Source organism: Narcine bancroftii, chromosome 13 (assembly GCF_036971445.1).
Source record: "Narcine bancroftii isolate sNarBan1 chromosome 13, sNarBan1.hap1, whole genome shotgun sequence".
Taxonomy (NCBI): domain Eukaryota; kingdom Metazoa; phylum Chordata; class Chondrichthyes; order Torpediniformes; family Narcinidae; genus Narcine; species Narcine bancroftii.
The window spans coordinates 24,989,557-25,003,037 of record NC_091481.1 but is presented as its reverse complement, the minus strand read 5'-3'; the positions used below and the strand labels follow the sequence as shown (position 1 = coordinate 25,003,037).

At 39.3% G+C, this 13,481-nt stretch overlaps 1 protein-coding gene across 1 annotated transcript in view; it reads left to right on the top strand.

The window, feature by feature from the left end:
• Positions 1-13,196, top strand: part of lamb1a (laminin, beta 1a) — a 99,240-nt gene extending 86,044 nt beyond the window's left edge. Inside the window, exons 28-33 of the mRNA XM_069907556.1 lie at positions 383-527; positions 2,163-2,370; positions 2,726-2,867; positions 5,466-5,642; positions 7,910-8,069; positions 12,327-13,196. Of these exons, the coding sequence (XP_069763657.1) occupies positions 383-527; positions 2,163-2,370; positions 2,726-2,867; positions 5,466-5,642; positions 7,910-8,069; positions 12,327-12,463 (969 nt within the window). The 3' untranslated portion in view covers positions 12,464-13,196. The remainder of the gene's footprint in view (positions 1-382; positions 528-2,162; positions 2,371-2,725; positions 2,868-5,465; positions 5,643-7,909; positions 8,070-12,326) is intronic.
• The last annotated feature ends 285 nt before the right edge of the window (positions 13,197-13,481 follow it).

Sequence of the window (13,481 nt, the reverse complement as noted above, 5' to 3'; positions counted from 1 at the left end):
CCTGAGTTGCCCTTTATCCCTTGTCGGACAACCACATCTCCCCTCTCCATTTGGATTTGCGAATCCACTCGCAAGCGTCAACTGATTTTGCAGTGGAAAAACCTACATTAGAACTAAGAGATAAATCAGAATCCAATCATGTTCTTTACTGATAAACATTCCCTTGTCATTATGCCGCATTAAAGTTCTAAGTACACTTTATTATAAAATTGCACTCAACTTGGGTGCTAGTTCAACTAACTGCCAAGCTTTTTGGTGGTTCTATTCATTGAATTTCCAAATTTATCGTATTTCCTGTGTGCTGCAATTTAACAGGTTTCATGAGGTGTTCCCTGTTTGTTACACATGGGGATTGACAGGTGGTAATTATGTATTTCTGCAGGTCACTGATGCAAAAGTTAAAGCAGATGAGGCAAAACTGAATGCACAAAAAGTTCTGTTAAAAACAAATGCCACAAAAGAAAAAGTGGATAAGAGCAATGAAGATTTGAGAAATCTAATCAAGCAAATAAGAGAATTCCTTACACGTAAGAATAAACATGAATCTTTTTTAATGTTATCTCTGCATGATCATGTCAAGCCGCTGCACTGACATTTGCATGTAATAAACCAAATGATCATTGAGTTTAGTAAAATGTTAAATTTGCTATTGTCCAGAAAATGAAACAATTTATAGATGCTTTCTCATGCTTATTTGCATTACATTCTCAGTGCATTCCCATAGAAATCAAAATGTCCTCATTCCACTCAAGATACTTTCCATCTTTTACCCTGATGTTATTTCCTTGTCTAGCTTCTTCATAGGTTGTCCTGAATGCCATTATTACCTTCTATATTTCCACAACTCCAGAAGGATCAATAAAAATTACACTCATTGATCAAGTTCATTTCAGTAAATGAACTTGGTTGTGTTTTTTTTACATTATAAAGCTAGTCTGAACCAATGGTGCTCTTTTTTTAATCATTCAAAGCTCTCAAAATATAACATGGATGCCATGGCCATCCGATATATTTCCACTAATGTGTAATGAAGCTTCTTAGATTAAACCTCCTTCCTCAAGATTGTAGATCTCTTGAAATAAAAAGTAAACCTTTTGAAGAAGTTCTAGTCACTGGTGTGCCATTGCTAATTGAGGCTATTTTGTAGAAAGGTTTCTGTTTGGTCCTTCGAGTGTTACCATTCCCTTCCATCTGCAGTGGAGGAATTAAATGTGGTGGTGCCATTCTTTTGTCAAACACAGAATTTTGGAAATCGATTTGAATCTACTGTGATCTTTATTCTCACAGTATTTTGTTAGACAGCAACTGTCAATATTCCAGACTTGGCAAGATGATAGATGTAGTGACTATCTGATATAGTTGCCTGGAGAGCCAAACTCGTTCATCAAAAAAGATCAATGACAAAGTTGAATAAAATTTTATTAGACCGTGTATGGATTATTACTCATCAACTTATTACTTATGATTAAAAGATACTTAATACTATAATTAAGACATTACTTGACATGTTACTTGAAACAGTCACCAAAGTTTCAGGTCTATTCCAAGACCCTCCGTCTTCTCAGAACAAAGAACAATTCAAAACTGATCTTGTCTCAAAACCACAGATAGAATAATTTTTTTCAATTTATTCATTAATAATTGTAAATGTGGTTTTAAAATTCTTAAATAAAATATTTTTTAAAAAAAACAAGAGAGGGACCAAGGTCTCAAAGGAATGAAAAACACACTGCAGGCTGCCACAAACTGGCAGCTCAAGTATACAAGTGATTTTAAGTCATTTTAACCCTTATAATCACACCTTTGCATGTGTAAACAATCGATCATAACATCCTTGTATAGATGAGAAATTCAAGAGAATTGCATTTATAAAAGGTTTAATTTGACTAAAATTGATGCATTTAATAAGAAGGAACTTGCAACAAAACAGATTCAGTACAGAAATTCTGTGGCTTTCACAATGCATATCAAGTGCAGACTTCTCCAAATCAGCCTCAAGAAACAGTACTTTCCTTCAGTGACCAACTGAATGATCAGATTTGGGTTTTAATGGGTCACAATCACCCATTTGGATGGATGCATTTTAACTCTTTTTGTCTTATATATTAGTGATTTAATCCAAAGTTGTTTGGATCAGCATCTTCATTTTGTTCCCCTTTCAGAGGATGGTGCTGATTTAGAGAGCATTGAAGCAGTTGCCAATGAAGTACTGAAATTAGAAATGCCAACTACTCCTCAGCAGCTTCAGGATCTGACCAATGGTATCCGTGACCGGGTAGAGAGTCTCTCCGACGTAGAGATGATCCTAAACCAGAGTGCAGCAGACATTGCACGAGCAGAGACACTACTGGATGAGGCCAGGAGATCTAGGTAAATCTGAAATGCTTCGCTTACCTGTTACGTCCTTGCATTTTTATTAAATTAATATTGTCCACTCATCCTTGCATTTTAAGACCATATTTAAGCATGTGCTTTCAATGTTGATAACTGATTTCCTAAATTCAGAATGATGAGCTTTCCATGTTAATTATCTTGGTGTTGCCATTACATTAAAACTACACTCCAAATTACTGGCATCCTGGCACGTCATTTTGAGGATACCCTGTTGAATGGCTGGGAGACTTGTTCAAATCTCGAGGAACTAATTCAATGAGATTGTAAACCTTACAATGGAAGTTCAGTTTTCAAAACTGACCTCTCCCTAACTTTGTACATTGCCTTGCAGAATTCGAGCCACAGATCTTAAAGTCACAGCTGATCGTGTAAAGGAGGCCTTGTATGAAGCTGAAAGGGCACAAAATTCAGCCACGAAAGCCATCAAACAAGCCAATGAAGACATTGAAGGAACAGAAGACCTGCTGACTTCCGTATGTCACGATTTAGGCAATAATCCCATAACTAAATTGTGATCACTGTTTATAGATTCAGATATTCCCCAGTGTTCATTCATCATTCTAAATCTGTTTGTGTCAGTTTATCAATATTTTTTCCCTTTTGCTTTGCATGTAATTTCACTTTTTCTTCATCTCATTCATCAATCTCTTGATGTAGATATTGATAGCATCGCTCAGATCTTGCTACAAGTTCAGCCTAGGTGGTGTTAATGAATTGTTTGGACTAATCTGACAGTAAGCTTTATAATAGACATTGCAGGATAATCATTGGGAATTCTGGATTGAGTTACTGAACCTGGCCATAGTCCAGATATTGAGTGTAGTATTTGCAGTGCCCCAGCTGAACTGGTGAGGTCACACATTCCAGGAATGTGAGATTTTTTTATGGTCTGGATGACATTATACAAAGTACCATAACCTCCCCACTGACATGGGAAACAATTAGGAATTTACTCTTTTAGTTGCCTGAAATATTTATCAAATAACAAATTTTCAAAGATGTCCACAGATTATGAACTTGAAATTTTTTTCTTCCATTTTTTATTATAGAATTAGAAATTAGTGCCATGATTCTTTCATCTGATAATTGTGAATTTATAGCTGCCAGAGCACTAAAGTATGTGGGTGCGATTGTTGCAGACTGAAGAGTCTTTGAACTGTCTTTTGTAGGTTCATGTTTCCTGATAAAATGTCAGCATTTCTCCCATTGCCTGCAGCTACACTGCCATTTGCATCCACAGAATGGATTGTGCTCAGTTTAAGTCACAGTATCTTTGATTAGATCAAAGAACCAGAGCAAAGTTAACTATTACAGACTCCTAAATGCATATTTGTTTGACAGGAAATGTATAACGTAATCTATTCCAATTAAGACTGCCTTTTTATCTCTGTCTCCTTCAGTTTTAGCGTGGTTTTTTGTCTGATTCAATAATCCATTCATGCTTGCAGACAGACACCTGTTTGTTTAAACTTATCTAAGTAAAACGCAAAGCAAATCTAACTGATGATGATGTGGCATAGAATTGAATAAAACCTGTAACTTTACATAACAAATCTTAATATTACCAAGTTAATAAAATTTGTTGGATTTTGGCTAGCTATATTAAAGATGATTATTACTTCATTATAATAGTCAGCTCCCCACCATGACTACCAGCCCCCCCACATTTCCATCGGGCACAAAACTCAAAACGGTCAACCAGTTTACCTATCTCGGCTGCACCATTTCATCAGATGCAAGGATCGACAACGAGATAGACAACAGACTCGCCAAGGCAAATAGCGCCTTTGGAAGACTACACAAAAGAGTCTGGAAAAACCTCAAAGATAAGTGTATACAGAGCCGTTGTCATACCCACACTCCTGTTTGGCTCCGAATCATTGGTCCTCTACCGGCATCACCTACGGCTCCTAGAACGCTTCCACCAGCGTTGTCTCCGCTCCATCCTCAACATTCATTGGAGCGCTTTCATCCCTAACGTCGAAGTACTCGAGATGGCAGAGGTCGACAGCATCAAGTCCACGCTGCTGAAGATCCAGCTGCGCTGGGTGGGTCACGTCTCCAGAATGGAGGACCATCGCCTTCCCAAGATCGTGTTATATGGCGAGCTCTCCACTGGCCACCGTGACAAGAGGTGCACCAAAGAAAAGGTACAAGGACTGCCTAAAGAAATCTCTTGGTGCCTGCCACATTGACCACCGCCAGTGGGCTGATCTCGCCTCAAACCGTGCATCTTGGCGCCTCACAGTTTGGCGGGCAGCAACCTCCTTTGAAGAAGACCGCAGAGCCCACCTCACTGACAAAAGGCAAAGGAGGAAAAACCCAACACCCAACCCCAACCAACCAATTTTCCGCTGCAACCGTGTCTGCCTGTCCCGCATCGGACTTGTCAGCCACAAACGAGCCTGCAGCTGACGTGGACATTTATCCCCTCCATAAATCTTCGTCCGCGAAGCCAAGACAAAGAAAGAAGAAGATAATAGTGAATGCAAACTAATCTATATTCAATCTGATCTACCCAGTATTTGTATTGATCAGAAGCTAATGATTTTTCTTTTTTAATAGTTCCCTTCATTCTTTCTTATGCTCTAAAAAGACTGACGATTAACTGCAATCTTTAGAGAAAATGAAGTACTCCCGTATACACCTTGATGGCCAGGTTAAAAAGCTGTGTTCCTTGCTTTGCGACTCATGACCAGTGTTATGTTTTGGATCATGTAACTTGGTGGTTGGAGCTGATAGCTAATATATCCATATATTTCCTTGCGAAAAGGCAAAGGTTGGAAACCTGTTTTGCTTAGTGAAGTATTTCCCCCATGCATTGTATATGTTCCACGATTTGCTGGATGACTGCGATCATTAGAAAGGAGTTGAGAGATATTATCACCATTTCTGGATAATCTGTGGTGGTAAACTAGACTAGATCATTATGCAGCTCATTTATTGACTAACTGAAAATATGATTATTAATATATATCCCTGCGGTTTACAAGTTTGAAAAAAAATTACTTGTGCTTGGATTATATATTTGTGCTAGTTATTTGATTTTGCCATTTTTGAATACATTTTAGATTGAATCTGAAACAGTAGCATCAGAACAAAGTCTCAACAATGCTACTGCACGCTTAGCACAGATTGAGAAAGATATCGATGAACTAAAGCAAAAGACTGTTGACAATACAAATGCTGCAGAAAATATTGGAGAAATAGCAGAGAGAGTAAAGCAAACTGCAACTGAGGCCAAACAGGTAGGCTTTGATTTTGATTACTAAAAATGGAGTCCTATTCGTTTAGAACTTGTAAACAAAGCAAGGTTACTTGTTGCATGTGAACATTAGTTGAAAGAGATGTTGGCCAGGAAAGAGAACTACTTTCTCTAATCCAGGACTGTCATCACATTCTTTCAGTTTATTTATCAAGATCTAGTTTTTAATTGAGTATGAAATTCCATATTTAACACTACTGTTTTCATTCAACATCCATGTGAGATGTGCTGCCTCATGAAGACTGGCCAATACCTTAATCATGTTCTCAGGAAGAAGGTACAGAATCCTAAGCTTTGCTACTTCTAGGTTCCAGATCATTTTTTCCCCCAACAGGCTCTTGAATTTCCCCTCACTACCCATACCTACTCCAATTTAAGACTATAGTACAATTTTCCACTATGAATTATACCAGTGGTTCTCAACCTTTTTCTTTCCACTCGCATACCACTTTAAATAATCCCTATGCCATCGGTGCTCTGTGATTAGTAAGGAATTGCTTAAAGTAGCATGTGAGTGGGAAGGGAGGTTGAGAATCACTTTTCTAGACCCAATTCTTACGGAAATATTTTGCTTGAAAAAAAAATTGTCACTGACCCATTTCCTTTGGAGTTATGAAACGTACAATTAGGTACAATTTAAAACAGTGGTTTTCAAACTTTTTCTTTCAACCCACATGCCACCTATGGCATCGGGAATACTTAGTGGTATGTGAATGGAAAGAAAAAAGGTTGAGAACCACTGAGTTATTCTTCAGTAATGGGATGACCATCTATGCACAGAACCCAATGGAAAGCTGCAAGAGCTAGTCAGACTGATGGCAATATGTACAAATCGATCATCGACCTTTATTTAAAAAAACCATTCACTTAAAAATGTAATCCAAGTGGAAGAGAATTTCATTAACCCAATTGTCCCATTAAATTAAAATACTAATTGCGCTACTGATAAGTTTGCTTGTATCTTAAAATGATTACGTTACCTGGCCCGATGCAACCATCAGCTGCTCTGCTCCACCATCAGAAACACGGTCACGCCATCGCTGTTGGAGCCCTGCGTGCGGTGATGAGCTCATAGGTAGGCTCTCTTCCCCCTGCTGCTGCCACTAACTGTAGGCATCACTATCGCCCTGCTAATTTTATGCCAGTCACTGCTTCTGGTGCTCTGACATTTGGGCAGCTTCCCCTCACTGCTGTCACCAACTGTGAGGCCCAATTAATCCAATTTTTCTTTGAGCTAATTCTCCTTCTGCAATTGTGATGTTTGGCCCTCAGATCCACAGGCACTAAACTTGTTCGCTGCTGTAAAAGTCGAAAAATCCAATATACCACAACGAGTGGTTCCTTCATCTGGATACATCATCAAAGAATGGGGTAGATTAGTCAAGGATGATTTTCCTTTCATAAATCCATGGTGATTTTGGTCAATTGTTATAATGTCTTGCTATCACCTGTCTGGAAATTCCAGCATTTTTTAAACAATGTCAAGCTAATAGGTCAGTCACTCTCCACTTTTTGTCCCCGTCCAAGTACTGGAAGGACACGTTAGCTGCCCTCCAATCAGCAGGAATCATTCTGATATCTGGAGAATTTTGGAAGACGATAAAGGAGAGCATTCATTGTCTCTTTAACCTCTTCTTCCGTCGTTAAAGTAATAGAGGCCATTCCAACTCATAAGCCTGTGCCCCCCAAATACACCAAAAATTCTTCTGTTTTCCATGTCATTAACTTCTCTGGTTGTTTTTATAGATCCAAAATTTTATTTGCACTTTTGGATCTCCACAGACATAAAGTATATCCTATTCCTCCGTCATTTCCTAGTTGATTCCCTATAAGAGATCCCGATAAGAGTGTTATAGATGTGTATTTTTACCCATTTCTTTTTCAATTTGCATTATTAGAGAAGCTCTTTAAACTTCAGGCTAGTTTGCTCTCATTAGTTTTATTTCCCTTCTTTCATCACTGACCTGCTGAAATCTAAAAGTCTCCCAATTCTCATGCATGTTGTTTTTCTGTCAACTTTCTAAGCCCGTTGTCCTTAATTTCTCCTTTAATCCATGGCTCGTTCACTTTTCTATTAGTATTTTTGTACGTTTCTTTCAATTTGTGCCTTATTTCTTCTAAGAATATGCCACTTGACAAGCAATGGCTAGTATTTTCCCATCTGCAACCAAGCTGCCTCTCATAACCAGCAATGGACAATTCATTGTGAGATGTTGACTCTTGCGAGGGTTTTTTTTTTATAAAACTTAGGTTCTTGACACTGTCCTCAAAGAAAAGTACAGAACAGTGGAAGACACCATTGAAAAAAAATCAGAAGCACCTTCTGATGCTCAAATGAAAGCAAAACTGCTGCAAAATGAGGCTGAATCATTGCTATCAGATGCAAGCCAGAAATTGGAGTTATTGAAGAGTAAGTACTGTACTGAATTTTAACAACCCTCTAGCACGAGCTGCATATAAAAATAAGTTTGTATTCATTCCTACTATTGTAACTGAGCGGAATGGAATTCAGCCCAGCTATTCACTACGTTGAATTGGGGACTAATACTTTGCTTGTTCCTGGCAGAAATAACAATGTTAACCAGCCAACATCTCCACTTGATAAAATACCTCTTGTATTCTCATTGTCAGTATTAAAAAGGAGAAAATCTTATTTCAATTAAATTATCTTACAGCATTGGAAATTGTAAGTACTATAGTTCAAATTTGTCGTAACAATTGATTGGACATCGCACATCGGGCTTATAAGTTACAACTTAACATCGTTTTCACTAGGGACCTGGTTCAATGCTCCCCTTAAGCTAACCAGGTTCACTGGGAAATTTATTATAATTCAATGTAACATCTGGAAAAAGTTAGTTAAAAATGTAACTAGTGTATTAAGATTGGATAACAAGCAACGATCCAGAAAATCTTATGGTTCCCTGCTACCAGAGTGCTGGATTATCAGCTTTTGTTGCAGTGTTGATGTAATTCTAAAATTGAACCAAGTATTCTAGCAATTAGTTGGTGCTTAAAATCAAGGATTTCATTACCTTGCATACAAAATTCCTTCTGCTTGTCTGCCAGCCATTGAAATTCATTTGATTATTCTGGGCTATTAACATTGTTCTCCTTGCTAATACTTTGAACTAAACTGAATTTCAATCTCTTCAGTCTTGTTAAAGGTTATTGGTTGAATTATATCAAAACCAAGTTCATTGCATTGCAGATTCATTATGGCTGGAATTTGTTCGCCGTCGTAATCTAATTTATGATGCAGGCTATGCAGATCTTGGCACTGAAAGTTGCAATTAACTCGAGCAACTAATTTTTTGATTTACCAGAGCTGAACAATACAGAGCATTTCTTTGACTATTGAAAAGCACAAATGTGAACCTTTGTTCAGAAATGAGAAGAGTCCATGAATGAGAGTGGCATGCGGCCTTTTTGCTGATGGCCTTATCGGCAATCAGATCACTTGTATTCATGTAGAATTCCAAGCTTGCAAAGATTTTGTCCTTGTTATTTTGACTAAACTCCAGTGTTTGGAGTCATTACTGCTCTATTCAGATTAGTGGTAAGGAATGCCTGAGAGAGAAAGGATTTAAACTTTTAAATGTATTTCATTTGTTTGTTAAAGGATAGTTAAATTGTTGGTGGTAGTGGTAAACTGAGGTCCTCCATCAGCCAGCTCCCCACCATGACTGCCAGCTCCCCACCATGACTACCAGCCCCCCCACATCTCCATCGGGCACACAAAACTCAAAACGGTCAACCAGTTTACCTACCTCGGCTGCACCATTTCATCAGATGCAAGGATCGACAATGAGATAGACAACAGACTCGCCAAGGCAAATAGCGCCTTTGGAAGACTACACAAAAGAGTCTGGAAAAACAACCAACTGAAAAACCTCACAAAGATAAGCGTATACAGAGCCGTTGTCATACCCACACTCCTGTTCGGCTCCGAATCATGGGTCCTCTACCGGCACCACCTACGGCTCCTAGAACGCTTCCACCAGCGTTGTCTCCGCTCCATCCTCAACATCCATTGGAGCGCTTTCATCCCTAACGTCGAAGTACTCGAGATGGCAGAGGTCGACAGCATCGAGTCCACGCTGCTGAAGATCCAGCTGCGCTGGATGGGTCACGTCTCCAGAATGGAGGACCATCGCCTTCCCAAGCTCGTGTTATATGGCGAGCTCTCCACTGGCCACCGTGACAAGAGGTGCACCAAAGAAAAGGTACAAGGACTGCCTAAAGAAATCTCTTGGTGCCTGCCACATTGACCACCGCCAGTGGGCTGATAACGCCTCAAACCGTGCATCTTGGCGCCTCACAGTTTGGCGGGCAGCAACCTCCTTTGAAGAAGACCGCAGAGCCCACCTCACTGACAAAAGGCAAAGGAGGAAAAACCCAACACCCAACCCCAACCAACCAATTTTCCGCTGCAACCGTGTCTGCCTGTCCCGCATCGGACTTGTCAGCCACAAACGAGCCTGCAGCTGACGTGGACTTTTTACCCCCTCCATAAATCTTCGTCCGCGAAGCCAAGCCAAAGAAGAAATTGTTGGTGGTAGTGGATGATTGCTTCTCAGACTGGAGGCCTGTGATTAGTAGTGTACCTCACAGATCAGTGCTGGAAGCATTGTTTGTTGTCTATATCAATGAACTGGATGATAAATGTAAATTAAATTGGATCAGCAAGTTTACTGATGACACTAAGATCTGAGGTGTGGACAATGAGGAAGGCTTTCAAAGCTTGTAGAGGGATCTGGTCCACCTGGAAAAATGGGCCATTGAATGGCTGATGGAATTTAATGCAGACAAGTGTGAGGTGCACTTACGAAGAACAAACCAAGGAAGGACATACGCAGTAAATGGTAGGGCACCGAGGAGTGCGGAGGAACAAAAGGATCTGGGAATACAGATGCATAATTCCCTAAAAATTGAGTCACAGGTAGACAGGGTTGTAAAGAAAACTTTTGGCATCTTGGCCTTCATAAATCAAAGTATTGAGTATAGGAGTTGGGATGTTATGCTGAGGTTGCATAAGACATTGTGGAGGCCAAATTTGGAGTATTACGTGCAGTTCTGGTCACCTAACTGCAGGAAGTATATCAGTAAGATTGAAAGAGTGAAGAGGAGATTTACTAGTAGGACTATGTCAAATCTTCAGTTGTTGAGTTACAGGGAAAGATTAAATAGATTAGGACTTTATTAAATCTCCCATCATTCTTCTACACTCCAAGGAATAGAGGTTTACAAAATTATGAGGGGTATAGACAGAGTAGATGTGAGTAGGCTTGTTCCACTTAGGTTAAGAAATAAATACTGAGAGGACATGGCTTTAGAGTGAAAGGGGAAAGGTTTAGGAGGAACATTAGGGAGAACTTCTTCATTCAGAGAGTGGTGGGAGTGTGGAAGGAGCTGCCATCCAACGTAGTAAATGTGGGCTTAATCTTAAGCTTTAAGAATAAATTGGATAGATACCGGGGTGGGAGAGGTCAGGAGAGTTGTGGACTGCGCGCGGGTCAATGGGACGAGCGGAATGATGGCCTGTTTTCTGTGCTGTGGTTCTCTGAAACAAATGAATGATTAGTTTTTGAATATTTTCAATAAGTAAGCAAGTAAGTAGCCTTTATTTGTCGCTTTAAAACTGTAGCCACAGTTTTTAAAAAAAAGTGTGTGCTCCGAGACCAAGGTGTTACATAAAGAGCATGCCGGACTAGGTACAATAATAGCACCATATCCAAGAGGCCACTGCGAACAACTGTAGTGCCACTGTCTTAAAACCACAGCCTCACAGAAATTGATCATAAATTAAACTGGATCTCTTACTTACACAAACTATTTAGAATATATAAAAAATAGTGTTACAAACATTAATAGCCGGAGACGAGGCAGTGGGCACAGTAAGACAGGTTGCAATATCAATTAGACTTCTAGATCTTAAAATGTCCTCTAGCTCAAATTGTAGTTAACAATCACCCTAGTCCAAAGAGGCTAGCCGCCACTGTCAAAGGCCAAGAGTCCCATCATCTACTGGACCTCAGATGTTAAGAATCCTCCAGCTTGTAATGAAACTGCTGCCCAATTCAGTCTCTTCATCCTTCAGCCTCATCAACATCCACACCTAGGACCCATGATGCAGGCCAATCCATCCACTATGGATCTATGTGCCCGCACAAAGCCTGCCACTCCGGACGCTTTGGAACACCTCCTCTAGCGCTTGCCTATCTTCTCGACCACCGGCAGCCGCACCGCCATCTCTGACGCTGAAATAAATCTCTTCCCCCCCCCCCCCCCAGGTCTTGCATGTGAAAGTGAGATTTTGAAGGCTCTGGTATCAGGGAGGGGAGGAGGGATTCCACCCCCCCCACTCCCGAGCGCCGCCACGGTCATAGAAGGTACACTTGCCTGCTCGTCCTAGTGTTTGCCATCAATGAAACAATGCCAAATAAAACATGGTGGCCACCAAAGCCAGATCTACCTGTCAGTACACAAAAACATGTATACTCATTTTTTTTAAAAAATTCTTAATATTTCCTGATGAAATGGTGGTGGGGGGTGATGGTTCTTGTATGCCATGAAATATGGTATCTAAAACAAAATGCAGATGTGTGGCATAACTGAATTATCAAACTGTAAGATTTGTGATCTTCAACTAACATGTCTTCAACAGAACTGGAAAAAAGCTATGAAGAAAATCAGAAGGCCTTGGAAGAAAAAGCACAACAGCTGGTAAAATTGGAAGAAGATGTACGCACATTGCTACAGACAATCAGCCAAAAAGTTGCCATCTATAGTACTTGTTTATAATGACGTTCATTTTGCTAACTCCTATGAACTTAAAGCTGCTTGTCAGTACTCTTAATTCTGAAGAACAATTGATTCCAAGCCTAAAGTTTTCAAAAATAATTTGAATTACAGGCAGTCAGGTTACGAACAACTGGGTTATTTATGAACAACTCGTACTTATGATCGGGCTGTTTCCCAATTCGCACATGCGTATAAATGTGCATAATATTACCTCATGACCACTACATAAGAACCTGTTCTGCCTTGCCTACAAATTCATCTTAAGGACAGACCCAGGTAACAGAACTTGTTCGTAACCTGGGTACTGCCTGTATAACAAAGTGCATATTTTCTCATGCACTTTATTTCAACTCTTTCATTAGAAACCAATGTTTGATATTAAATGGAATCTAAACTCAGTATTTTTGTATTATTGTTTATTTTGGAGACTAAATTCAATCAGGTTTAAAAAAAATCTATGATGTAGCAGATTTTTGTAGCCCAATGTTTAACCCACGTATTGCAATCACACTTAATGACATGGATTAAAAACCAATGTTTGATATTAAATGGAATCTAAACTCAGTATTTTTGTATTATTGTTTATTTTGGAGACTAAATTCAATCAGGTTTAAAAAAAAATCTATGATGTAGCAGATTTTTGTAGCCCAATGTTTAACCCACGTATTGCAATCACACTTAATGACATGGATTAAATAACCATTTATTGAGTATTAAAAGCCTTTAAAAATTATTACACTATTGGCTGTTATTTGCACTTCATAAACAAGTGTCAAGTGAGAAATCAAAGTATTTTTCTATGGAAAAAAAAATTCCTCAGTAGCAAGGCCGAACAATTTAAATTAATAACCATTGCAGTCGTAATATTTTTGAGCCTTTACGGTCTTTGTGATAGTCAGCATGGCTTTGTGAGGGGAAAGTCATGCCTTATGAGCCTAACTTTTTTGAGTTAACAAAAGAAACTGATGAAGTTAGGACAGTCGATGTGGTATACAAGGTCCCCCATGAGAGAGTTGCT